The sequence below is a fragment of the Myxocyprinus asiaticus genome, chromosome 9 (genome assembly GCF_019703515.2).
Source record: "Myxocyprinus asiaticus isolate MX2 ecotype Aquarium Trade chromosome 9, UBuf_Myxa_2, whole genome shotgun sequence".
Lineage (NCBI taxonomy): Eukaryota > Metazoa > Chordata > Actinopteri > Cypriniformes > Catostomidae > Myxocyprinus > Myxocyprinus asiaticus.
In genome coordinates this window covers 45,059,227-45,085,306 of record NC_059352.1, presented here as the reverse complement: position 1 = coordinate 45,085,306, position 26,080 = coordinate 45,059,227, and the positions used below count along the sequence as shown (strand labels likewise).

Sequence of the window (26,080 nt, the reverse complement as noted above, 5' to 3'; positions counted from 1 at the left end):
CGAGCATCATGGATTAAACCCAAAGAAGAGCTTCATATTACAGTCCTCCATAAATCTGTCCTCACTCGCATTCAGACAAACCCCCTTCCTCAAAATATCTACTACCTCTTTTTCAATTCACTCTCTCTCTCACTCCCTACTAGTCTGTTTTCCTGGATTTAATAGTTATCTTATTGCTCTCTATTTTTACATTTTCTTCAGCCCTTCCCACATTCCAATCAGGGGTACACATACCCCAGGGTGTAATTGGAAAGATTTTGATTTGGTTTGTTAAACCTACTGAAATTTAACTGAAACTTAAAGCTGAAGAGTGTAATTTCTGCAACACTAGTGCCACCGAACGGAACTGCAAAAATAAACACTGTTTAAACCGCTTTCCGAATATGCCTCTCATCTGCTGTTGTACAAACCACCAGATAGTCCCACCCCCAACTCACGCCACTGGTTGAGAAACGTTGTTGGGGCAGGTCTAAGCGGGTCGCTCTAAACAGACATTTTTAAAACTCCACAGTGTTTACAGCTTACTTATAGTTGTCTCTGCATTTTAAGCTGTGATAGAATAAAGTATTTTAACACTGAAAAAGTTTCATAAGCTTTAAAATAAAAATACTAGGTCTCCAAATAAAAATAAAAAATCTAAAATAATCTCGTAGAACACAAAAGGATATTTTTTTTAAAGAAATAGCATCAAACCTCATTGGTTCTTGTGCATCTTGTGACCAAACGTCATGACACAAAAACCAATGAGGTTTAATGTTACTGACGTGTTGCAATTTTTGATGTGTGCTCTGTTTACAGGATTTGATCAAGGATTTAATTTGAGAGTGAAAAATGACTTTGATTTCAATCTATTCCTCATACAAAGTGGTTGCATGTCTTCAGAAGACTTGGAATATGATGCAACAGCTGCATGGACTTCCTTTATGACACTTTTTGGTGTTTTTTAAAGCTTTAAAGTGCGTCACTATCAACTTCCTCTGAAAGTTAGTCACACGGGTTTGAAACGACATAAGGGTGAGTAAATGATGACAATTTTCATGTTTAGGTGACCTATCCCTTTAAAGGGGTCATGACATAGGGTGCGATGATGTAAAGTAGGCGTTGATGTTTATTCGCTGTAGAGGCAGTCATGAATTAATGGGCCCCCTAGTGACATAGGGAAGTCGAGGAAGTAGAGAATGAGGCATTTTTTGGAAACTTAGCTTCAATTAATGCTTTTATTGCATTGGAGATTACGTTTTGAGTTCTGATATTTACAGTATGTTTTAATAGTAAAATTACCTCTTATCTGTCAAAATATCAAGGAAAATTTGATAATATTAGTTAAATGGAACACAATTCAGGTTTTGTGTCAATGAAAGGGTACATGACTTACGATTCCATTTAACTTACGAGAGACTGTGTGTTAGTTTTGTTCTGGCTGGCAGTGCGACTCTTCTCAGGGCTTCAAAGAAGTCAGAGTAAAAACCACAGCCCTGCTACAGCTAAACTAATTACAGATCAGACCTGACCCTGTGGAAAACTACGGGGGAATAACATAAAAAAAGATCTGCATCCCTACATTTGGCCTCTAGAAGCAGTTCTGAATGGGTTTCATGGTTATCAGTTCGGGGTGATTATGAAGGCCTGGATCAAAGAGCTTCAGTTACAGGAAGACATCTTCAGCTTTATCTGGAATTAAGGCATGAGACCTGACAGTGCCTAATGGCTAACAATAAAAACAATCTTTCTTTTTTCTTTTACATACAGAGGCCCAAAAAAGTATTTGGACACTTTTAGTTGGTGTATTTTTTTGGGATGTTCAAATGTTCTCCTATCTCAGCTTAATATGCAGAAACAAATACAAGTAATCCATTTGTAGGTTGATTTTCCTGAAAGATGTAACCACTGCGGCTCTGTGGCACTTTCAACATTCCTCTGTTTGTTTTGAGCGACACATCTAGCGTGACGTCAACCATTGACATGAGATTCGAGTGGGACTATCTGTTAGTTTAAGCAATGGCAGATGAAGAGTGTATTCAGAAAGCGGTTTAAAAAACCAAAACTGCGTCCGAAATCACGTACTGTATTTGATACTGCATTGGAAGTTCTTTAGGTTGCAAATGACATAGCAGCAACAGCAACCACAAAAATAATGTACTCATTTAAGCACATGGCATAGTAAAGTGTCCAGTTGATGTGCATTTCAGAATCTCGCTGGAAACAGTAGGTCATCCATGTATTTCTTGCTTAATCTTACTCTTTTTTTAAATGTTTTTTTATACTGAGGGTTCAGACACCCTACTCCATTGGCACTGTTTTTTGATGCATACTCGCAGCTAATGTTTATTTTTGCAATTCCATTTGGTGTAGCACAAATGACACACTTCAGCTTTAAGTCACACTTAAAAATATCAATGCAAGTGCTGTTCTTTTAAAAGAAATAAAATACATGCACACTTTTCAAGCAAAACATTTGACAAAAAGAAGTTTGCTGGGTTTGAAATGATAAAACAATAGATATAGTGTTGAAAATGAAGGCAAACGGTATTTGGACTCCGTGGTTGTCAAACTTAGTGGATATGTCCATACTAGTTAATATGGACAGGCAAGAATTGCTCAGAAAAGAGAAGTTAGTTCTAAGAAAATCTATCATCATTTGTTTACAGGTGACACTTGCATTGGCATTTTGGTATCAAATGCAATACCATTCATTTTTAACTGTTGGGGCTGTACACTGTACATTGAATGAATTAATATTGTCCCGTTTTGCTTTCTACGATCATACACTAAAGCAAGAAGTGTCTCAGTAAGACACTGAAAAACCTACTCCTCTTATTATTTATCCAGCAGTTCCACTCTGAGCTGGTGATGTTTCGCATGTACCAAGAAGAGACAGCAAAAAGGCAAAAGAAAAAGAGCCCAAATACTGATCTTAGATCAGAGATTAAAGAAATCTAAAAAACATCATAAAAGTCCTTGAGCCACAAGAGTAGAGAAAAAGCAGCAGACTACACCATAATCCATTTTAAAGGGATAGTTCACCCAAAAATTAAAATGATCTCATCATTTTCTCTCCCTCATGCCATCCCAGATGTGTATGACTTTCTTCTGCTGAACACAAATGAAGATTTTTAAAAGAATAGGTTCATACAATGCAAGTGAATGGTGACCAAAACATTTAAGCTCAAAAAAGCACATAAAGGCAGCATAAAAGTAATCAATATGACTCCAGTGGTTAAATCCATTTCTTCAGTAGCGATATGACAGGTGTGGGTGAGAAACAGAAAAATATTTAAGTACTTTTATTTACTATAAATTCTCCTCCCTGCCAAACAGATGGCGATCTACAAAGAATGCAAATAGCTAAAAACAAAAGAAGAATGTGAAAGTGGAGATTTATAATAAAAAGGACATAAATATTGATCTGTTTCTCACCCACACCAATCATATCACTTCTAAAGATATGGATTTAACCACTGGAGTCATATGGATTACTTTTATGCTGCCTTTTATATTCTTTTTGGAACTTCAAATTTTAAAAGCAATGTGTTATTATTGCATTACTAATAATGACAGCAACTAATTACATCATTGCTGTGTATGGAAAGTAGCATGTTATCCATCAATGTTTCTAAAATTTGGTAAATGATGGTTAACCTGACCTCTGGTTGCCACCTGCAGAGCAACTTTGATCTAATACTGCAAGTTTTTGCAACTGAAAAAATTGAATATACTTGAATTCCAATGAATATGTTCAAACAGAAATAAAAGATACCCATTGTAAAAAAACATTTGGCCAACCCACAACTTTGACTGGCCCACCCAAAATGGAAATCCTACCGCCGCTACGGCCCCTAACACTAAGTTTTATACCTCTGTGTGGAACTCGTCCCAAACCATTTACGCTACAGCCATCAACAATACCTCAAATCACGTGGCTTGTCAAGGAGAGATGTACTATTACTTTCCAAAGCAATCAGACTGATGATTTTCACCTGACGGATGATAAATGGGCAAAATGATCCCATCGACTTAAATTGAAGGTTGGATCTGCTGCCTGAGCCATACGCAGGGACCAGAAGATAGACTCAGGGTGGGATCTTTTGACATGGGCTAGTAAGCAACCACCAGAACACCCTAGCAACCGCCTAGCAATGCCATGGCAAAAACACAGAACACCCTAGCAATGCTCTGCCAGCCGCCCCTAAAACTCTAGCATCGTGGTTGCGAGTTTTGCATGGGCTAGCACCACTTATATTTTCTTCAGAAAATTTAAAATCTAGATGGTAATTTCTTGTGCTGATTCTATATGGTAATAATAACTTGGCAATAATAACAAATACAAGCCTATGAAAGAAAGAAATGTATGTATATGCATATGTCTATGTCTGAGATACAGGAACTTAAGTACAGTAAACTGGATGGCCCGGTGTGGCAGAGGGAAGGGTCACTCCGTCACTGCCAAACCCAAATTGGTTTCTCAACTCACCCGGTAAAATATTTTCTTCTTATGCCTCAGCCCCAAAAAACCAACAGTATGCGTCATTGAAACACATTTACACAAATACATTCAGCCCCAAAAGACCAGCACAGGACACCACACACACTAATATGGACCCTAAAACAAATCTTTGTGTTTATCAAGTACAGTACACACCCACTCAAAAACACAAATGAAATGATCACACTCTCCTCTCCCCCAAAATGTGTGCGTCACCAGTGCTGGGCAGACAATCTCCGTCCTTTGAACACAACTTGTTTGAACACAACTCAAACTCAGGGCACATTTAACGATAACCAGACAAATGTGCTTTAAACACTGTGAGACCATCACACACTTAACCACTCATTCTTTTAAGGGGATGGTGGGAAATTAAATCTGTCTACCCTTGTATTTAACAATCACACATCCCAATCCAGGCTTCTGGCCATCAGGAATCTCAAAAACGGACTAAATTTTTCCAGAGACTTGATATGTTTGTTTGGCATTTCAGTGAGAACATTTTCCCGAATACACCTTTATTTCAATTCTGACTTGGGTCTTAAGTGGTTCTTCAGTGTGGAGTGAAATATACCATTGTATTGCGAGACAGCAGCAGTCAAATGACTTTGATATTTCTGAAAAAAAGAAGAAAAAAAAACCTTCCACACTCTTTTCAATGGACACACAGCAAGTATTGTTAAAAATCGCGAGGCTTTCTGAGCCATGGCCTAGCAGCATGGTTGCCACCCTTCCAGGATTTTCCCAGTTTTTGGCTGCCTATGCTGAGAATTTTCACGAGGCATTCACACATATATGCACTTTATATATATATATATATATATATATATATACATACATACACACACACACACACACACACACACACACACACACCGATGAGCCAAAACATTCTGACCTCTCACAGGTGAAGCAAATAATGTTGATCATCTCCTAACAAAGCCACAAGTCTGGTCATTCTGTGTTGACCTCTCTCATCAACAAGGCATTTCCAGGGGGCCTGAGTAGCTCAGTGGTAAAAGACACTGGCTACCACCCCTGGAGTTCGCTAGTTCGAATCCCAGGGTGTGCTGAGTGACTCCAGGTCTCCTAAGCAACCAAACTGGCCCAGTTGCTAGGGAGGGTAGAGTCACATGGGGTAACTTCCTCATGGTCACTATAATGTGGTTTGTTCTCGGTGGGACACGTGGTGAGTTGAGCGTCGATGCTGCGGTGGATGGCGTGAAGCCTCCACACGTGCTATGTCTCCGTGGCAACGCGCTCAACAAGCCACGTGATAAGATGTGCGGGTTGATGGTCTCAGAAGCAGAGGCAACTGAGATTTGTCCTCCGCCACCCAGATTGAGGTGAATCACTACGCTACCACGAGGACTTAAAAAAGCGCACTGGGAATTGGGCATTCCAAATTGGGTGAAAAAGGAACAAAAAAACAAAAAAACAAACAAAAACAAAGCATTTCCGTCCACATAACTGCCACTCACTGGATGTAGAATGGTTTTTGGCACCATTCTGAGTAAATTCTAGAGACTGTTGTGTGTGAAAATCCCAGGAGATCAGCAGGTACAGACATACTCAAACCAGCCCACCTGGCACCAACAAACATCCATGCGATTAATAACCAGCCAACTGTCTGGCAGCAGTGCAGTGCATAAAATCATGCAGATACAGGTCAGGTGCTTCAGTTAATGTTCACATCAACCATCAGAATGGGGAAAAAATGTGATCTCAGTGATTTGGACCATGGCATGATTGTTGGTGCCAGATGGGCTGGTTTAAGTATTTCTGTAACTGCTGATCTCCTGGGATTTTCACGCACAACAGTCTCAAGAATTTACTCAGAATGGAGCCAAAATAAAAAGCATCCAGTGAACGGAAGTTCTGTGGATGGAAATGCCTTGTTGATGAGAGAGGTCAAGAGAGAATGGCCAGACTGGTTCGAACTGACAAAGTCTACGGTAACTCAGGTAACCACTCTGTACAATTGTGGTGAGAAGAATAGGGTTGGTGCTGTTTTGGTGGCACGAGGGGGACCTAATCAATATTAGGCAGGTGGTTTTAATGTTGTGGCTGATACAGTATATACCTGTATATGCAATATAGAAGTAGTTTGAGAGTGTAGGGAGACTCGATTGCGTCATGGGATTGGGCGGACACTGCTGGCTTTTGGCCCGATTTGTTTGCTGCAATTCTCTGATTGGTGGATCTTTGCACTTCAGCAACATGGGTTGTGTGGTTCTTAAGCAGGAATTCTGCTATTAAACACAATGTTTTAAAAAATAGCGTGGCCTGATGGCTTCAACAGAAGCATATATCATCGATTAACAACCTTGCAGCTCACGGTCTTCCAGAACTAGACTGTTGCGCTCTATTATGGTGACAGCATTAAACTTGAGCATATACATTTTCACTAACTACAACTAGTAAAACTAAAAAACACCCTTATAAACCATTTCAAGGACTGTCATTGTTCCATGAACATTTCCTGCTTGTCAAAACAGAGACTATTAAGCAGAGATGGGCCACTTCTAATAAAATGAATGGGAGAAATTGGAACGCCAACAGCAGCCAACGGTCAACGGATGCAGACAGGAAGTCCCGTCTTACAGGTAAAATAGCCAATCACCTTTTAGATACAGAAATTGCCTGTCAATCAGCTCGAGAACACGCATGCGCATTAGCTATACAAGATGATATAATTGCGTTTTTAGCTTAATCTGAGATAAAGAAACACAATTTATTATACCAGCTGTGACGGAACGACATGCCCTTCCCGTGGATCATCGTCACCCTGGCTTGCATTATCCCAATGAAGAGCCTCATCACCGCTGCCTTTAAACACAGAGTGCACCTCTCCTCGGGAGACCGGGCTCTACCTGCTGGCATCTTTACAGGTTCAGGAACGGAGCGGGGAGGGTTTGGTGCGAGTTAGATGTGTCGCCGGACCCGCACCACGAAACCCCGGTGTGAATTGGAGCACGGGTCGCGGCCGATTTTGTGTTTTGTCATGCTACACTCATTAAAAAAAAAAAAGTAGCTTGTTATTGGAAAATGGCTGAGCTATAGTTAAATGTTTTTAAATAGCTGCTCACCAACATTATCCCCAACTACAGACTCCCCAAAAAACTATTTTTGTTTCTTTTTTCCATTTTTAAAAGGAGCACATGTGCTAACCACTATGGTTACCACCTTGGCCCTGTTAAACTCCTGGACACCCGATCAATAACCAAAAAGTACTGCTTCCCATCATACAAGAAATAAAATTATTTTTGACTCCTTGTTTTATATGGAAGTTACTATTGTTATTGTGTATAAATTTAACATAGCCTATTTACTAATTCTGTAATTGAAAATAATTCTGTGTGAAACAAATCATCCTTTAATACGGTTCATCTAAATGAATCATCCTAACAAATGGATTTACTAAAATGAATCGGACTTCCCAATGCTTAATATGAGAGGGAGAGGACAGTAGATCTTCATATAGCTACACGAACTGTCCAAACGAACTGATTTTCCTAGAACGAAATGAAGAGAGAGCGGTTTAGGAGAGCACGTTTGATCAGTTTCCTGCAAATTGTGTGTGTCTGTGTATACTGTATATATATATATATATATACACGAACGCAGCGCTGCAACAGCTAACTGATCAGATCATAGACATGGAACAACAATACCCGGACTCACTTAATATTATTCTCTGCGATTTTAACAGAGCCAACCTCGCCCGTGAACTGCCAAAATACAGACAGCACATTACATGGCCCACCAGAGACAGAAATACATTGGATCTCTGCTACACAACAATAAAGGGTGCACATTGCTCTGTCCCTAGAGCAGCTTTGGGACTCTCTGATCACTGTCTGGTTCATCTTCTTCTGACCTACAGGCAGAAACTAAAATCAGCTAAACCTGTAGTAAAGACTGTAAAGAGATGGACCAATGAGTCTTACACCTCACACCCACTCTGATCTTCACTTCACACAAACATTAACACCTCCTGCAACCCCCCTCCTCCCCTTTCCTGCTACTCAATCTGCACTTAAGATCTGTAAAGAGGAGGTGTGCAGTGGCTTCCGAAAACAAAAGACAAGGAAAACACAGGGCCCAGACGGTGTTTCACCCACTTGTCTAAAATCCTGTGCTGACCAGCTGGCCCCCATCTTCACACAGATCTTCAACAGATCACTGGAGTAGTGTGAAGTTCCCTGCTGCTTCAAACACACCACCATCATTCCTGTCCCAAAGAAACCCACAATCACAGGACTTAATGACTACAGACCCGTTGCTCTGACGTCTGTGGTCATGAAGTCATTTGAGAGACTGGTGTTGGCCCATCTGAAGGACATCACTTGGCCTTTTCTAGATCCCCTTCAATTTGCTTATCGAGCAAACAGGTCTGTGGATGATGCAGTCAACATGGGATTGCATCATATCTTGCAACATCTGGACAGACCAGGGACATATGCAAGGATCCTTTTTGTGGACTTCAGTTCGGCTTTCAACACCATCATCCCAGCTATTCTCCGGACTAAATTACACCAAATCTCTGTTCCCACATCTATAAGTCAGTGGATCACAAGCTTTCTGACGGACAGGCAGCAGCAAGTGAGACAGGGGAAATTCTCTTCCAGCACATGTACGATCAGCACTGGTGCCCCCCAGGGATGTGTGCTCTCCCCACTACTCTTCTCCCTGTATACCAATGACTGCACCGCCAATGACCCCTCTGTCAAGCTCCAGAAGTTTGCAGATGACACTACTGTCATCGGACTCATCTAAGATGATGATGAGTATGTATATAGAGGGGAGGTTGAACAGCTGGCTCACTGGTGCAGTCAAAACAACCTGGAGCTGAACACACTCAAAACAGTGGAGATGATAGTGGACTTTAGGAGGAACAACCCAACATTGACCCCGCTCACCATTATAAACAGTGCTGTGGCAACAGAGTCATTCAGGTTCCTGGGCCCTACCATCTCACAGGACCTGAAGTGGGAGACCCACATTGTCTCCATTGTGAAAAAGGCCCAGCAGAGGTTGTACTTCCTTCGCCAGCTGAGGAAGTTCAACCTGCCACAGGCGCTGCTGATTCAGTTCTACTCAGCAGTCATTGAGTCTGTCCTCTGCACTTCAATAACTGTCTGGTTTGGTTCAGCTACGAAATCGGACATCAGAAGACGACAAAGGACAGTTCGGACTGCTAAGTGGATTACTGTTTGCCCCCTGCCTTCCCTTCAAGAACTATACACTTCCAGAGTGAGGAAAAGGGCTGGAAAAATCACTCTGGACCCACTCACCCAGCCCACTACTTCTATGAACTGTTTCCTTCTGGCAGGCACTACAGAGCACTGAGCACCAGAACTGTCAGGCACAGGAATAGTTTTTTCCCTCAGGCTAGCCATCTCATGAACAGTTAAAACTGCCCTATTGAGCAATAATTATGTGCAATACACAGCTTAGTCTATTTATATTTATCCAACATACCCTACCTCTTCTGCCATACATTCCCTCACATCTGTATATAACAGATTTTTATTTGTACATTGTACATAATACATACATATTATATTATATATATATTGTCTTATTGTGCATTTCTATATATACTTATAATTTCTATTCACTTTTTATTTTTATTCTATTTTATATTATTATCTCTGTCTTGTTGTTGTATTGTTTGTGCACTGGAAGCTTCTGTCACCAAGACAAGTTCCTTGTATGCATAAGCATACTTGGCAATAAAGCTCATTCTGATTCTGATATATATACTGTATATACATATTTTTACGTTGATCACAATGATTCATGGGACTTAAGTTAATTCCCTCATTAAAGAAGTTAAGTACACAGTCTTGTACCGTTGTCTTTTTGTCTGATTTTCAAATACATTTTTGCTTCAAATTAAAATGTGTAATGTTGTGATTCACCTCGGAGCTGGTTGGTTTGGTTCATGGCTTACAACTCCTTTGTGACGGATTTTAAGAAATCTGTAAAAGTAGCTTCCCAACACTGGTGTGTATGACAAAAATCAGCTGTAAATGCTATAGAGTAACACATCTTTATACTAGTGTCACAGTTGGTAGCCATAATTTCAAGGGGACAACAGCAGACACATATCCTTTTCTCACACCACCGAGTCAAGCCACATATATCTGACTGCACATTCACCAGGCCAGTGAGAAATACCAGTGGATTCGCACATACACATGATCAAACACATGGCTATCAAAAGGACTCATGTAAAAAAACGGATGCCAATGTTGAAATTAAAGAGATAGCTCACTCCTAGGGTTGGGTGACATGGCTACAAAAACGATATATTTTTTTCCAGCCTATTGACGATATTTTATACACTACCGGTCAAAACTTTTGAAACACCTGACTGAAATGTTTCTCATGATCTTACAAATCTTTTGATCTGAAGGTGGATACTTAAATGTTTGAAATTAGTTTTGTAGACAACTATAATTGTGCCACCATATTAATTTATTTCATTATAAAACTAAAATTTAATAAAATAAAAAAATACATTTTGGAAATTGATGACTTGGGCCAAATAATAAAGAAAAGCAGCCAATAAGTGCCCAACATAGATGGGAACTCCTTCAATACTGTTTAAAAAGCATCCCAGGGTGATACCTCAAGAAGTTGGTTGAGAAAATATCAAGAGTACATTTCTGAAAATTCTAGGCAATGGGTGACTACATTGAAGATGCTAAAATATAACACAGTTTTGATTTATTTTGGTTTTTGTTTAGTCACAACATAATTCCCATAGTTCCATTTATGTTATTCCATAGTTTTGATGACTTTACTATTATTCTAAGATGTGAAAAAAAAATAAAAAGATTATAATAAAGAATGAGTAAGTGTTTCAAAACTTTTGACCGGTAGCGTATATACCACGATAATAATGTATTTGGTCTGAAATGGCTCAAAAGTTATTTTTTAAATCAGGGGAGCATTTCATCCAAATAGCCACTGTAGCCAAGTAGATTCAATATTTTAAAGCCATTAAATAAAAATCTATTTTAAAATAATAAAGCCATGTGTTCCCACAGTTTTTCACTAAATGAACACAAGGAAGAATGAGATCTTATCATTTTTATTGATATGCATTTTATACTTATATTTCATATACAATGTTACATAGTAGCTTAATAAAAAGCAATATTTATATTTTATTATAAAAAAGAATTTGTGAATGAACACGGTATGCATAAAATACTCCACTTTGTTTTTGGAACCCAGTTGAATATTTCTTAATGCTAAATTATTACTGTGGGACCCAGTCAAGTTAATTATAATAACATAATACTGAATTATAATTATTAATTAGAGGATTATATTTGTGTTACAGAAAAGTAATATATTTCTGTCCTATTTACTTCACCTTCAGCTGGAGCTTTTATTTTGACACTGAAAGTCCTGTGTGTATTTGACATTTTTTTCGGTTATATTTTGTAGATTTATATAATAATTATAGTGGTTACTAATGTTTGGAATTGCACAAATGCTTAAACCTGCAGTACTTTTCTTTCACAATATGCATGAACTGCTCTAAAAGCACTGAAAACATGAGCTCTGCACATGCACAGAACAGCGCGTCACCCGTTCATTCTGAAGCGCACACCGACCATGTTTATCTGTCTTTAATCGCAGCCTTTTACAGTTTTATAAATCACAGATGACCATTTCTATGGAGGACCAAATTACTGAAAATTAAATCATAAAATAAATATTTAAATAAATCTTTCAATACATAGTGAATTAATAAAATGCATCCTTAACTCATTAAATAAATATTTAAATACATTTTTAGAAATAAATTACATACATAGTGTAATTAAATCATTAAATCATTAAATAAATATTTAAATACATAGTGAATTAAATGTATCATTAAATAAATCATTAAATATTTAAATAAATTATTAAATACATAGTGAATTACTTAAATGCATCATTAAATTGGTACATAAAATCTCCCATGTATTTCATTTCAGCACTAGCTTTGAATTAATTTAATTTAAACAATAGATCTCTGCCTCCATTTTCATTTAAGAGCTTACTTTGGAATCTTTTTCATTTATGCAAGAGCATTACTGACATGCCAATCCAAGCAGGTGGGTGTTAATAAGCACTCCTTTGAGATTTGAAAGTTTGATGAAGAGTGAAGAAGAAAGAGAGACAGTAGCTGGCACGTGCTGAAAGATCGAGGCATCAGAGTCAAGGTCAGATCTACTTATAACTGCAGCAAATCAGTTAGAAATTATTCGGACGTACTACTCAATGCTGTTTAGAATGGTCCACACACCTAAGCCAATGTAACTGTCACTGACAACATTAATTTCAGCCAACAATTTCTTTACATTTTCAATATGGGTTAAAATTAAGCAATTGTCAAACTTCATCTGCAAGACTCAACAAGAAATCTCTGATTGTATCAAGCTCAGCCATAGCAGTTGAGGTGTGAAACAAACACGCCTAAACTAACCAGAAAGTTCAAAGAAATCAATTTTGAAAGGTGACACCTCAATGTCGTTGAGTGATGTGCCGATAACCATAACCCTGAAAATGAAAAGAAAATGTAAAATCAACCCTAAAATTTAAATCGACGTGCTTTTTTATATATTTATAGTTATTTAAATATTTATTTATTTAATTTTGCATGTAATTAATTCACTATGTATTTAATTATGATTTAATTATTTAAATATTTATTTAATGATGCATTTAATTAATTCACTATGTATTTAACGCTTTATTTAAAGATTTAACCTTTGAGTAATTTGGCCCTCCATACATATTGCCATCTTGGTGATATTTTGATTAACTGTGCAGCTCTGAAGGATCGTGAAATTATCTACTGATGCGCTCTTTATAAAACTTATTGGCCAAATAAAAAGCACATTGAAAGTGATATTTGCATTACTGCCTCCTGAAATGTATGGTGAATATTCAATATACATTGCCCAGCCCTACTCACTCCAAATTAGAATTCTGTCATCATTTACTCACGTCATTCTAAACCTGTATAACATTCTTTCTTCTGTTGAACACAAAAGGAAAATGTTCAGTCACCCTACACTTTCATTAAAGAAAAAATAACGATGCATTAAAGGGGAATTTTGATTAAGGCAAACATTCTGCCTATTATCTCCTTTTATTTTCCACATAAAATTTTGGGGTTAACTATACATTTAAAGCTCATATTTGAATCAAATAAATAATTTGATTAATGTTTTGTGATTCATACATGAAACATTACTCAATAAGAGAACAAAACTCAGCCATAAACACACAGTTCTAGCTCTTGATTGGCCTAAATTACAGCTGTGGTTTTAGCTCCTCCCCTCCTCCTTTGGTCACTGTGTTTTTTTACTGACCACAAGGCAGTGAGTAGCGTAATTGACTGGCAATCCAACTCATCAAAAAATAACAGGAAATACACACATGTATGGTGGGAAGAGAAAGAAAACAGCCCAGTCAAAAGTTATTTGAGTGTTGAGGCATCGCTACAACAGAGCTGTCACTGCAAACATGCTCTGGGCTTCACAAAACACACCACAGGCTAATTATACACTGTGTGTTTATGCATGCGTGTGTGGTGACCCTGAGTTCTGAGTCAGACACAGAGCCAGTCTCACACTCTGTCTTGCCCTGCACTCTGTACACTGTTCTATTAGACTATCAGTCAAAGGTTTGGACAAATGTGACTGAATATGTTTCTCATTATCTTAAAACCCATTTGATCTAAATACTAATACTGAATTGCTTGAAATGGCATGGCAAAATGAATTCCTTTACAGACCTAAAATTTTAATTTAGATATTTTTTAAAGGACCAGATAGCAAAGGAGTGGCCAGCATACATGATATTACCCTCAATACGGTATAAAAATCATCCTAGGATGCACCTCATGAAGTTGGTTGATAAAATGAGTGAGCAGAGCTGTTATCTAGACGAAGTAAAAGCTAAAATATAAGACATATATTAAAATATATAAACCTTAATCACTCCACAATATACTGTAGATATATCAGAAAAGTGTGAATGCCACCCTAACCCCTTCTTATTAGGATTTGCTGGCAGAGATGCCATGAACATACAGCATTTCACTTGAAGTTCAATAAAAGCACACTATCACACCTAATAAGCATTTATTGTGTCTTATGCTGCTAGAAAGAACAAATTCTTTATTAGTGCATTCCAACTACTCATTTTCCAGTTGCTCACATTTTTATTATTCGATAGTGTATTAATGTCTAATAGTATTAAATAATATTAAGTTAGTATTTTAAATTAATACTAAAGCTTTTCATTTCAATTTTTTAAATTTCAAATCAAAATATTAAACTTTTAAAATTACAAGCCTGAATGTTCTTGTTGTGGACCTATATAAAGTTACTTTCACATTAATATATTCATCACAGATTATTTTCGTGCTCTAGTAGCAGCAGCTGCAATGTTTTTTCTTGCTGTGTAAATGCCTTTAAATTCTTTATCATTTAGAATCAGAATGAGCTTTATTGCCAAGTATGCTTACACATACAAGGAATTTGTCTTGGTGATAGGAGCTTCCAGTGTGCAACCATACAAAAACAATACAAAAACAGCAGCAAGACATAGATAATAATAAAAAATAAAAAATAATTATACACATACATACAGACACACACATACATACACACATACACATGGGTAGTGCAAATCTAATACAATCTGTCATGTACAGTGTAAATACAAATCTGTTATGTACAGTGCAAATATATATATATATATATATATATTTTTTTTTTTTTTTTTTTTTTTTTTTCCAGAGGAATGAAATGGCAGAAGAGGTCGGATGTGTTGGATAAATATAAGAAAGACTAAACTGTGTATTGCACATAGTTATTGCTCAATGGGGCAATTAACTGTTCATGAGATGGATAGCCTGAGGGAAAAAACTGTTCCTGTGCCTGACGGTTCTGGTGCTCAGAGCTCTGAAGCATCGGCCAGAAGGCAACCGTACAAAAAGGTAGTGGGCTGGGAGAGTGGGGTCCAGAGTGATTTTTACAGCCTTTTTCCTCACTCTGGAAGTGTATAGTTCTTGAAGGGGGGGCAGGGGGCAACCAATAATCCTCTCAGCAGTCCGAACTGTCCTTTGTAGTCTTCTGATGTCTGATTTCGTAGCTGAACCAAACCAGACAGTTATTGAAGTGCAGAGGTCAGACTCAATGACTGCTGAGTAGAACAGTATCAGCAGCGCCTGTGGCAGGTTGAATTTCCTCAGCTGGCGAAGGAAGTGCAACCTCTGCTGGGCCTTTTTCACAATGGAGTCAATGTGGGTCTCCCACTTCAGGTCATGTGAGATGGTAGTGCCCAGGAACCTGAATGACTCCACTGCTGCCACAGTGCTATTTAGAATGGTGAGGGGGGTCAGTGTTGGGGTGTTCCTCCTAAAGTCCACAATCACCTCCACCGTTTTGAGCGTGTTCAGCTCAAGGTTGTTTTGACTGCACCAGACAGCCAGCTGTTTAACCTCCCTTCTGTATGCAGACTCATCGTCATCTCGGATGAGGCCGATGACAGTGGTGTCATCTGCAAACTTCAGGAGCTTGACAGAGGGGTCCTTGGCGATGCAGTCATTGGTGTAGAGGGAGAAGAGTAGTGGGGAGAGCACACATCCTTGGGGGCACCAGTGCTGATTGTACAGGTGCTGAAAGTGAGTTTCCCCTGTCTCACAAGCTGCTGCCTGTCCGTCAGAAAGCTGGTAATCCACTGACAGATAGACAAGGGAACAGAGAGTTGGTGTAATTTATTCTGGAGTATAGCTGGGATGATGGTGTTGAAAGCTGAACTGAAGTCCACAAAAAGGATCCTTGCATATGTCTCTGGTCTGTTCAGATGTTGCAGGATACGATGCAATCCCATGTTGACTGCATCATCCACATACCTGTTTGCTCGATAAGCAGATTGAAGGGGATCTAGAAAGGGTCCAGTGATGTTCTTCAGGTGGGCCAACACCAGTCTCTCAAATGATTTCATGACCACAGACGTCAGGGTGACAGGTCTGTAGTCATTAAGTCTTATGATTTTTGGTTTCTTTGGGATGGGGATGATAGTGGAACGTTTGAAGCAGCATGGGACTTCACACTTCTCCAGTGATCTATTGAAGATCTGTGTGAAGATGGGGGCCAGATGGTTAGCACAGGATCTAAGACATGCAGGTGAAACGCAATCTGGGCCCTGTGCTTTCATTATCCTTTGCTGTCAAAAGACGCGGCTCACATCATCTTCACAGATCTTAAGTGCAGGTTGAGTAGCAGGAGGGGGAAGGAGGGGGGTTGCAGGAGGTGTTGGTGTTTGTGTGAAGGTCAGAGTGGGCGTGGGGTGTGAGATTGGGCCTTTCAAATCTACAGTAGAACACATTCAGGTCGTCAGCCAGTTGTTGGTCCACCACAGGGTTGGGGGCAGGAGTCCTCTAATTCATAAGTTGTTTCATGCCACTCCACACTGATGCAATGTCGTTAGCTGAAAACTTGTTTTTCAGCTTCTTAGAGTATCTTCTTTTAGCCACTCTGATTCCCTTATTCAGTGTGTTCCTGGCCTGATTGTACAAGACTTTATCCCCAACTCTGTAAGCATCCTCTTTGGCCTGACGAAGCTGCCCGAGTTCCGCTGTAAACCATGGTTTGTCGTTGTTAAATGTTAAATAAGTCCTAGTAGGAATGCACATATCCTCACAGAAACTGATATATGATGTAACAGTATCTGTGAGCTCGTCCAGATTGGTGTCTGCAGCCTCAAAAACACTCCAATCAGTGCAGTCAAAGCAGGCTTGTAGTTCCAGCTCTGCTTCGTTGGTCCATCTCTTTACAGTCCTTAATAGTGGCTTAGCAGATTTAAATTTCTGTCTGTAGGTTGGAAGAAGATGAACCAGACAGTGATCAGATAGTCCCAAAGCTGCTCTAGGAACAGAGCGATATGCATCCTTTATTGTTGTGTAGCAATGATCCAGTATATTTCTGTCTCTGGTTGGGCATGTAATGTGCTGTTTGTATTTGGGCAGTTCACGTGTGAGGTTTGCTTTGTTAAAATCCCCAAGAATAATAATAACTGAGTCCGGGTATTGTTGTTCTGTGTCTGTGATTTGATCAGCCAGCTGTTGCAGTACTGTGTTCAAACACGCGTTTGGCGCGATATGCACACTCACCTGAATAAATTAGGAAAACTCCCACGGTGAGTAGAAAGGCTTACAGTTAATAAAGAGCGTTTCCAAATTAGGACAGCACATCCTCTATCATTTACTAGTGATCTCTGTGCTGTGTGAATGTATTATTATTATTCATGATTTCATAGTGATTTTTCGTGTTGTGTAAATGTGTTTGATTGATCATATTTCATGTGGTGTGTTATAACTGTGTTTCAATTCTTATAATTTAATCATAATTTTCATAAACATCTTCAGCGGAGAAGTAAACCTCGCTGACTCTCTCACGAGATGTGACTCGCACGCGATTGGCTGTTCACTTCATTCATGTGAACATGCACGTGAACTAATCATAACCTCAGGATAAAACTCTGAATTGATAAAGTTGGTAACGAGCATCTTGATACCACTTAACCCTAATGAAGCCTGATTGGATTTGGTGAGTTTTGTCAAACTAAAACCAATCCTGGAATCCAGAATTTGTTCAGCTTTTTTTGTGATACATGGCAGAGAACAAAATGAAGCCACAACAGAACAAAATTTACAGAAATTAAATATTTTTAAAAACTGAATTTTAATGTGTGTGGCAGTTCTGACTCAGTTATCATAATTTTGTTTGATCTGTGGCTTACTTCCATTGTGTTGTGGCTCACTTCCGTTGTGTTGTGGCTTACTTCCGTTGTGTTGTGGCTTTTCTCGTGTTTTGGCTTAATTCCGTTGTGTTGTGGCTTTTCTCGTGTTTTGGCTTACTTCCGCTGTGTTGTGGCGTACTTCCATTGTGTTGTGGCTTTTCTCGTGTTTTGGCTTAATTCCGTTGTGTTGTGGCTTTTCTCGTGTTTTGGCTTACTGTTGTGTTGTGGCTTACTTCCGCTGTGTTGTGGCGTACTTCCACTGTGTTGTGGATTTTCTCGTGCTTTGGCTTACTTCCGCCGTGTTGTGGCTTACTTCCATTGTGTTTTGGCTTACTTCCATTGTGTTGTGGCTTTTCTCGTGTTTTGGCTTACTTCCGTTGTGTTGTGGCTTACTTCCGCTGTGTTGTGGATTTTCTCGTGCTTTGGCTTACTTCCGCCGTGTTGTGGCTTACTTCCATTGTGTTTTGGCTTACTTCCATTGTGTTGTGGCTTTTCTCGTGTTTTGGCTTACTTCCACTGTGTTGTGGCTTTTCTCATGTTGTGGCTTACTTCCGCTGTGTTGTGGCTTACTTCTGCTGTGTTGTGGATTTTCTCGTGCTTTGGCTTACTTCCGCCGTGTTGTGGCTTACTTCCATTGTGTTGTGGCTTTTCTCGTGTTTTGGCTTACTTCCGCTGTGTTGTGGCTTTTCTCGTGTTGTGGCTTACTTCCGCTGTGTTGTGGCTTACTTCCGCTGTGTTGTGGCTTACTTCCGCTGTGTTGTGGCTTACTTCCACTGTGTTGTGACTTACTTCCGCTGTGTTGTGACTTACTTCCGCTGTGTTGTGACTTACTTCCGCTGTGTTGTGGATTTTCTCGTGCTTTGGCTTACTTCCGCCGTGCTGTGGCTTACTTCCATTGTGATGTGGATTTTCTCGTGCTTTGGCTTACTTCCGCTGTGTTTTGGCTTACTTCCGTTGTGGCTTACTTCCGCTGTGTTGTGGATTTTCTCGTGCTTTGGCTTACTTCCGCCGTGCTGTGGCTTACTTCCATTGTGATGTGGATTTTCTCGTGCTTTGGCTTACTTCCGCTGTGTTTTGGCTTACTTCCGTTGTGGCTTACTTCTGTTGTGTTGTGGCTTACTTCCGTTGTGTGGTGGCTTTTCTCGTGTTTTGACTTCCGTTGTGTTGCAGCTTCCATTGTGTTGTGGCTTTTCTAGTGTTTTGGCTTACTTCCGCCGTGTTGTGGCTTTTCTCGTGTTTTGGCTTACTTCCGCTGTGATGTGGCATACTTCCGTTGTGTTGTGGCTTACTTCCGTTGTATTGTGGCTTACTTCCATTGTGTTGCGGCTTACTTCCTTCATGTTGCGGCGTGGCTTACTTCTGTTGTGTTGCGGCTTACCTCCATTGTGTTGCGGCTTTTCTTGTGTTTTGGCTTACTTCCGTTGTGTCGTGGCTTACTTCTGTTGTGTTATGGCTTACTTCCGTTGTGTTGTGGCTTACTTCCATTGTGTTGTGGCTTACTTCCATTGTGTGGTGGCTTTTCTCGTGTTTTGACTTCCATTGTGTTGTGGCTTTTCTAGTGTTTTGGCTTACTTCCATTGTGTTTTGGCTTACTTCCATTGTGTGGTGGCTTCTCTCATGTTCTGGCTTACTTCTGTTGTGTTGTGGCTTACTTCCGCTGTGTTGTGGTTTCCGTTGTGGCTTCATTCTGTTGTGTTTTGGCTTGCTCCCGTTGTGTTGTGGCTTGCTCCAGTTGTGTTGCGGCTTACTTCCGTTGTGTTGCGGCTTACCTCCATCGTGTTGTGGCTTACTTCTGTTGTGTTGTGACGTTTCTTGTGTTTTGGCTTACTTCTGTTGAGGCTTACTTCCGATGTGTTGTGACTTTTCTTGTGTTTTGGCTTACTTCCATTGTGTTGTGGCTTACTTCCGTTGTGTGGTGGCTTTTCTCATGTTTTGGCTTACTTCCGTTGTGTTGTGGCTTAGTTCTGTTATGTTGCGGCTAACTTCCATTGTGTTGTGGCTTACTTCCACTGTGATGTGGCTTAGTTCTGTTGTGTTATGGCTTATCTAGTCTTTTGGCTTCCTTCCATTGTGTTTTGGCTTACTTCCATTGTGTTGCGGCTTACTTCTGTTCCGTTGTGTTGCGGCTTACTTCCGTTGTGATGCGGCTTATCTCGTGTTGTGGCTTATTTCCGTTGTGTTGTGGCTTGCTCCCGTTGTGTTGTGGCTTACTCCAGTTGTCTTGTGGCTTATTTCCGTTGTCTTGTGGCTTTTCTTTTGTGTTGTGGCTTATTTCCATTGTGTTTTGTCTTTTCTCTTGTGTTGTGGCTTACTTCCGTTGTGTTGTGTTGTGTTTTATTTCTGTAGTGTTATTGCTTTTCTCTTGTGCTGTGATTTATTTCCATTGTGCTTTGTCTTATCTCTGGCATTTTACTTAATTTTGTTTTGCTGTGGTTTATTTCTGTTCTGTTGTGGCTTATTTCCGTTGTGTTTTGGCTTAATTTTGCTGTGCTGTGGTTTATTTCCGTTGTGTTTTCCGCTTTTATTTGTTTTGCTTATTTTGTTCTGTTGTGCACCCCTGGGCCACCGTAAATTTCCATACTTACATTTGAGTTATTTCATAGTTTGGATTACTTTACTATTATTCTAAAATGTGGAAAATAGCAGTAATAAAGAATGAGTAGGTGTGTCCAAACTTTTGACAGGTAGCGTACATGTGTCTGGGCAACATGTGTATCTATCATGGTGTCATATACATGTTAGTTCTGACTGAGCACGTTTAAATGAGGTAAATTTATCATGAGACTGAATGTAAAAATGCTTCACACCTGTGTGAAGAAGTATTCCCTGTATCGGTGCACCTCAAATGGCTCCGTTTGCAGTCTGGCTGTGAAGTTTGAGACAATGAGAAACATGAGAGAATGCGTTTGTGCTTATGTAAGAAAAACTGCAACAGGGTAGTTGAAAAATAACATGTCTGAATTTATTTATTTAAACTTCAAGCTTTTAGGTAAAAACTGACATCTATGTCAAATGGTCACCATTTCTTTTCACCATTTTTAATCACCTTTTGCTTTTTTTGCAGTTCACTTAAAGGAATGTTCCAAGTTCAATACAAGTTAAGCTCAATCGACAGCATTTGTGGCATACTGTTGATTAACACAGAAACATTTTTCTGACATCCCTCATTTATGGAAAAAAAAAAAAAACAAAACACAAAAAAACAAGCAAAATCGGTACAAATAAGGCGCTTTAAATGTTAGTGAATGGGACCAGTCCATAAACGTCAAAATACACAACATTTTAAAAGTATGGACACAATATTATAACACACATGTTAACATTATTTAAGTGTGATAAAATCTCTGTTCTACATGATTTTAGTGATCAAATCGCATACAGGCTTTACCCGCATTTCATCATCATGGCAACAAAGTTGTAACATTGGATATAGCTTTACACAGATATGGTTAATAAGAGATTTTATCATGCTAAAATCATGTTAACACATATAATGTTCACATCTTGTGGCTATACTTTTGAAACAATGTGTACTTCAACGTTTATGGACTGGCCCCATTCACTTCCATTGTGTGCCTTACTGTAACCACACTTTTTGTATATTTTTTAAATAAATGAGGGATGAGTTGAAAATATTTCTGGTGCTTATCAATATTATGCCACAAATGCTGCTGATTGAGCTTAGCTTGTATTTAACCCAGAATGTTGCTTTAAATAGACCTGTGGAGTGACAAATGGATTTTTAAAAGCAAACATAATCGATATAGTCTCTCAATTAATATGAGTTCATTAGACTGCTTGCAAATCTAAAATACTTAGAAAAACATCTGTATTTTAGTATAGCAAGTTGAAGTATTGCACATGGAGGTCAGTTTGGAGATGTGTACCTCTACTGAGCACAGCTCCATTGTCCTGATAGTCCTGTATCTCTGCATCCTTCCTAATCAGAAGAGCGGCCAAATCCTCCACTTGCCGCTGCAAAACTCTGCTGGCTGCAAGGAGGGGGCGCACCAGCTGCCTGCACACCTGATAAACATGCAAATTTGCACATAAAGACAGGTCTTTGGTCTTTAGGTCTTTACAGTTGTCCCAAAAACTATTTGGATGAACTGGATGATACAAATAAAATAAAAAATGAACTAATCTTTTTTCTGAACTAATTTTTTTTTTCTTCACTTTTCTGAGCCACTTTTATTATTAATTCAAACCAACTGGTCCCTAGATTATTTTTATTTGATGTATGATGCCAGTTCTGCTCAAGTTCCCACAAGTGTCCATGCAGAGAATGTCCCTGTATTGGGTATAACGTCAAGCACTTCGGATATAAGCATCAGCTGGATGACAACTTTCTATACTTGCATACCACACATAAATCTAAACGTCAACATGGTATTTAACATATTTAATTACACAACAAATAGAAACTGAAAACAATCAATGTATTCCATGTTCAGTACGAGTTAAGCTTAGCTGACAGAATTTGTGGCATAATATTGATGACCACAGAAATTTATTTTGCTAAAAAAAGCAAAAATCATGGTTACAGTGAGGCACTTACAATGGAAGTGAATGGGGACACTTTTTTAAGGGTTTTAAAAGCAGAAAGGTGAAGCTTATAAAAACACTTACATTAATATTTCTGTTTTAACTTGTATAAGATTTGACCTGTTATGTTGTTTAAATTACCAATTTATGGTCGTTCTAGAGTTTTATGGTTTATGGCACTGCGACGCCATGGCAACAAAGTTGTAAAATTGGATAACATCACAACTTTAAACAGAAAAGGTTAGTAAGTGATTTTATCACACTAAAATCATGTTAACACACATACTGTTAATGTCTTGTGGCTATACTTTTGAAACAGTGAGTATTTTAATAGTTACGAATTGGCCCCATTCACTTCCATTTTAGGTGCCTCACAAGAACCCAGATTGTTATTTTATTTTTTAAAGAAAAGGAGGGACGAGTCTAAATAAAGTTTTGTGGTAATCAACATTATGCCACAAATGCTGTCGACTGAGCTGAACCAAAGTCTTTCTAGCCAGACAGTCCAATGTATAGCAATACATAGTTAATCCGCATGCTCCTTCACAAGTTGATTGACAGGTAATGTCTGTATCTAAAAGGTGACTGGCTCTTTTAAATGTAAGGCAGGACTTCCTTTCTACATCCGCTGACCACTGACTGCCATTTGGCGTTTCAATTTCTCCCATTCATTTTAACAGAAGTGGCCCGTCTCTGCTAAATAGTCTCTGGCTTAACTTGTATTGAACCTGGAATATTCCTTTAAATGCACTGAATCCCATAAGAAACACATATGGGTTAAAAAGGACCCACATATTCATTATTGGGGTAGTGATGCAAATTCTATTACAATTTAAAAACCATTCAACTAAATGTTAAAAAAATCAGTTCATATGTTAGAAGAGACCTTAACTGAGGAATACCTGGAGTGGCAGATTAAAAGACCACTTCATGTAAAAATTATGCCATTGACATTTTTGACCCACATATGCATTCTAGGGTTAAGGATGTCCAAATGCTTTTTGGAACCACTGTTTATCATAGATATAAGCATTGATAATGTTACAGAATAAAACAAAGGTTCATACCATGGCTACAGGTGTTGGAGTGCAGCGGAACTCCCAGTAGAACGGCAACCTGGCCAGCTCACTTTTAAGTCTGATTGTTAAATTGTCACCGTGACGTTCAAGGGACACGTGTGCAGCAGATGTCTGTTCATCATCTTGGCTGGAGAAGCAAGGCCGTGCCACTGAGCACAGATGAGTGAAAAAAGCCTGTGTGGGAGCCCTGAGACGCTTATTCAGATCCTTTTAAAAGAGAAAGAGAGAATATGTGATTATATGGTTAGTTGCATTTTATTGTTAGCAATGTATTGTACTGAATTAAAGGCACTGTGCACTTCTACTGGATAATCATGGTACCAGCAGTGTGCATTGTTGTATATTCTTGCCTGTGCTCGACTCTGGATGTCGTCTGCATTCATCTCCTCTTCCCACACACTGCTCAGATCACTTAGCAGAACCCAATACTGTGTGTCACCGAACCAGGCTTTGGCCAGCAGATCAAAACCACCGATACTAACTGGTACCCATGGCAGGGCTGACAGGGCTGCTTCCATTTCCCCACTGCACACGTCACTCAATCTATTTAATATAAGTAACAAGCATAAACATTTGACTGTGAGCAAGAAAGCTGCAGAACTGGCCTCAATATTTACTAATACAGTTGTGCTCAAAAGTTTGCATACCCTGGCAGAAATTGTGAAATTTTGGCATTGATTTGGAAAATATGACTGATCATGCAAAAAACTGATAGTGATCATATGAAGCCATTTATTATCACATAGTTGTTTGGCTCCTTTTGTCATAATGATAAAATCATAATGATAACAGAAATCACCCAAATCACCGCTCTAAATGCACAGGAATCTTGTGAAAATTGATGGTAAGATGAATGCAGCATGTTATCAGAAAATACTGGCAGACAATTTGCATTCTTCTGCACGAAAATTGCGCATGGGACGCTCTTGGACTATTACAAAAGACTGCATGCTGTCATTGATGCTAAATCGGGCAATACACAGTATTAAGAACTAAGGGTATGCAGACTTTTGAACAGGGGTCATTTCATTTTTTTCTTTATTGCCATGTTTTGTTTTATGATTGTGCCATTCTGTTATAACCTACAATTGAATATGAATCCCATAAGAAATAAAAGAAATGTGTTTTGGCTGCTCACTCATATTTTCTTTAAAAATGGTACATATATTACCAATTCTCCAAGGGTATGCAAACTTTTGAGCACAACTGTACTGACTATGAGTACTTGCATAGTAACCACCAGTATTTTTTATAATTGTAAAATAATCGAAGACTAAACACATTTCGAAAAAAAAAAAGCTGTAATTAAAAACAAAAATGTAAAAAGGTAATTCTACCTAAACATTTCTACAAAAAAAATCCCATGGTTATTACAATTAGCGTTACTATAGTAAAACCATGGTAAATTAGTGTGAGAAAAGCTTTTTAAAGGATGAGTTGCATTCATGTCAGAAGTATTTAATGAGTAGTTTATCAAACTGACACATTTGCAGCTGTAAAAGTGCGTTTTTGAATGGGATTGTTTCCCATATCATCACACTAAAGAGCTGGATTTGCTTTATTGTAAAAAAAAAAAAAAGTGTCATAATGCCTTTCTATATGCATAAACAAGTGAGTGTGAGTCAAATAAATTATCCGTAGAGACATTTCGCAGATAAACAAACAAACGGATGATTAGAAATATTTGTAGTTGTTAATAGATGAAGAATCAACGTACCAACAGGGGGACCGTTCCGACTGACACGCAATCCCCCTCAAAACACAGCAGTATTCAAGCGTTCCGGGAGAAAAGAGTTCCTCACCAGAGCCACTGTTTAGTTTAATAAAAAACTTATTCAGGTTATGTTTTATCTCTTAAAATATATCACATGTCCTGAAATAAAAATGTAATCATGGTCGTCTTACCAAGTGCATTTTTGTGGCCATGACTAATATACGATATTGACATTTTCCACTTTTTTTCTGGGGGTTAAAATAAATAATTAAAAGCATTTTATATAATAATAGAATTTTTTTTTTTTTTAAATACATTTCTCAGCAACACTTTACAGTAAGGTTGTATTCCCTACATACATTAGGCATGAGCTATCCTAGCAATTGTTATTATTATTCTTGATTAATATAGATTTAAACATATACCAAT

At 38.7% G+C, this 26,080-nt stretch overlaps 1 protein-coding gene across 5 annotated transcripts in view; it reads right to left on the bottom strand.

Annotated features, from left to right (window-relative positions):
- The window catches only part of LOC127446682 (indian hedgehog B protein-like), a 53,214-nt gene extending 27,188 nt beyond the window's left edge, over positions 1–26,026 (bottom strand). The window contains exons 1-6 of one of the 5 annotated variants that reach the window (XM_051707813.1): positions 25,843–26,026; positions 25,655–25,747; positions 24,288–24,480; positions 23,926–24,144; positions 22,201–22,339; positions 21,121–21,179 (exon numbers count right to left, since the gene is read on the bottom strand). In XM_051707813.1, coding sequence (XP_051563773.1) covers positions 21,121–21,179; positions 22,201–22,339; positions 23,926–24,144; positions 24,288–24,455 — 585 coding nt within the window. In that variant the 5' untranslated portion in view covers positions 24,456–24,480; positions 25,655–25,747; positions 25,843–26,026. Of the gene's footprint in view, positions 1–21,120; positions 21,180–22,200; positions 22,340–23,925; positions 24,145–24,287; positions 24,481–25,654 lie in introns of all 5 variants that reach the window. The other 4 variants (XM_051707816.1, XM_051707818.1, XM_051707817.1 and 1 more) reach the window with 4 other exon arrangements.
- Positions 26,027–26,080: the final 54 nt, after the last annotated feature.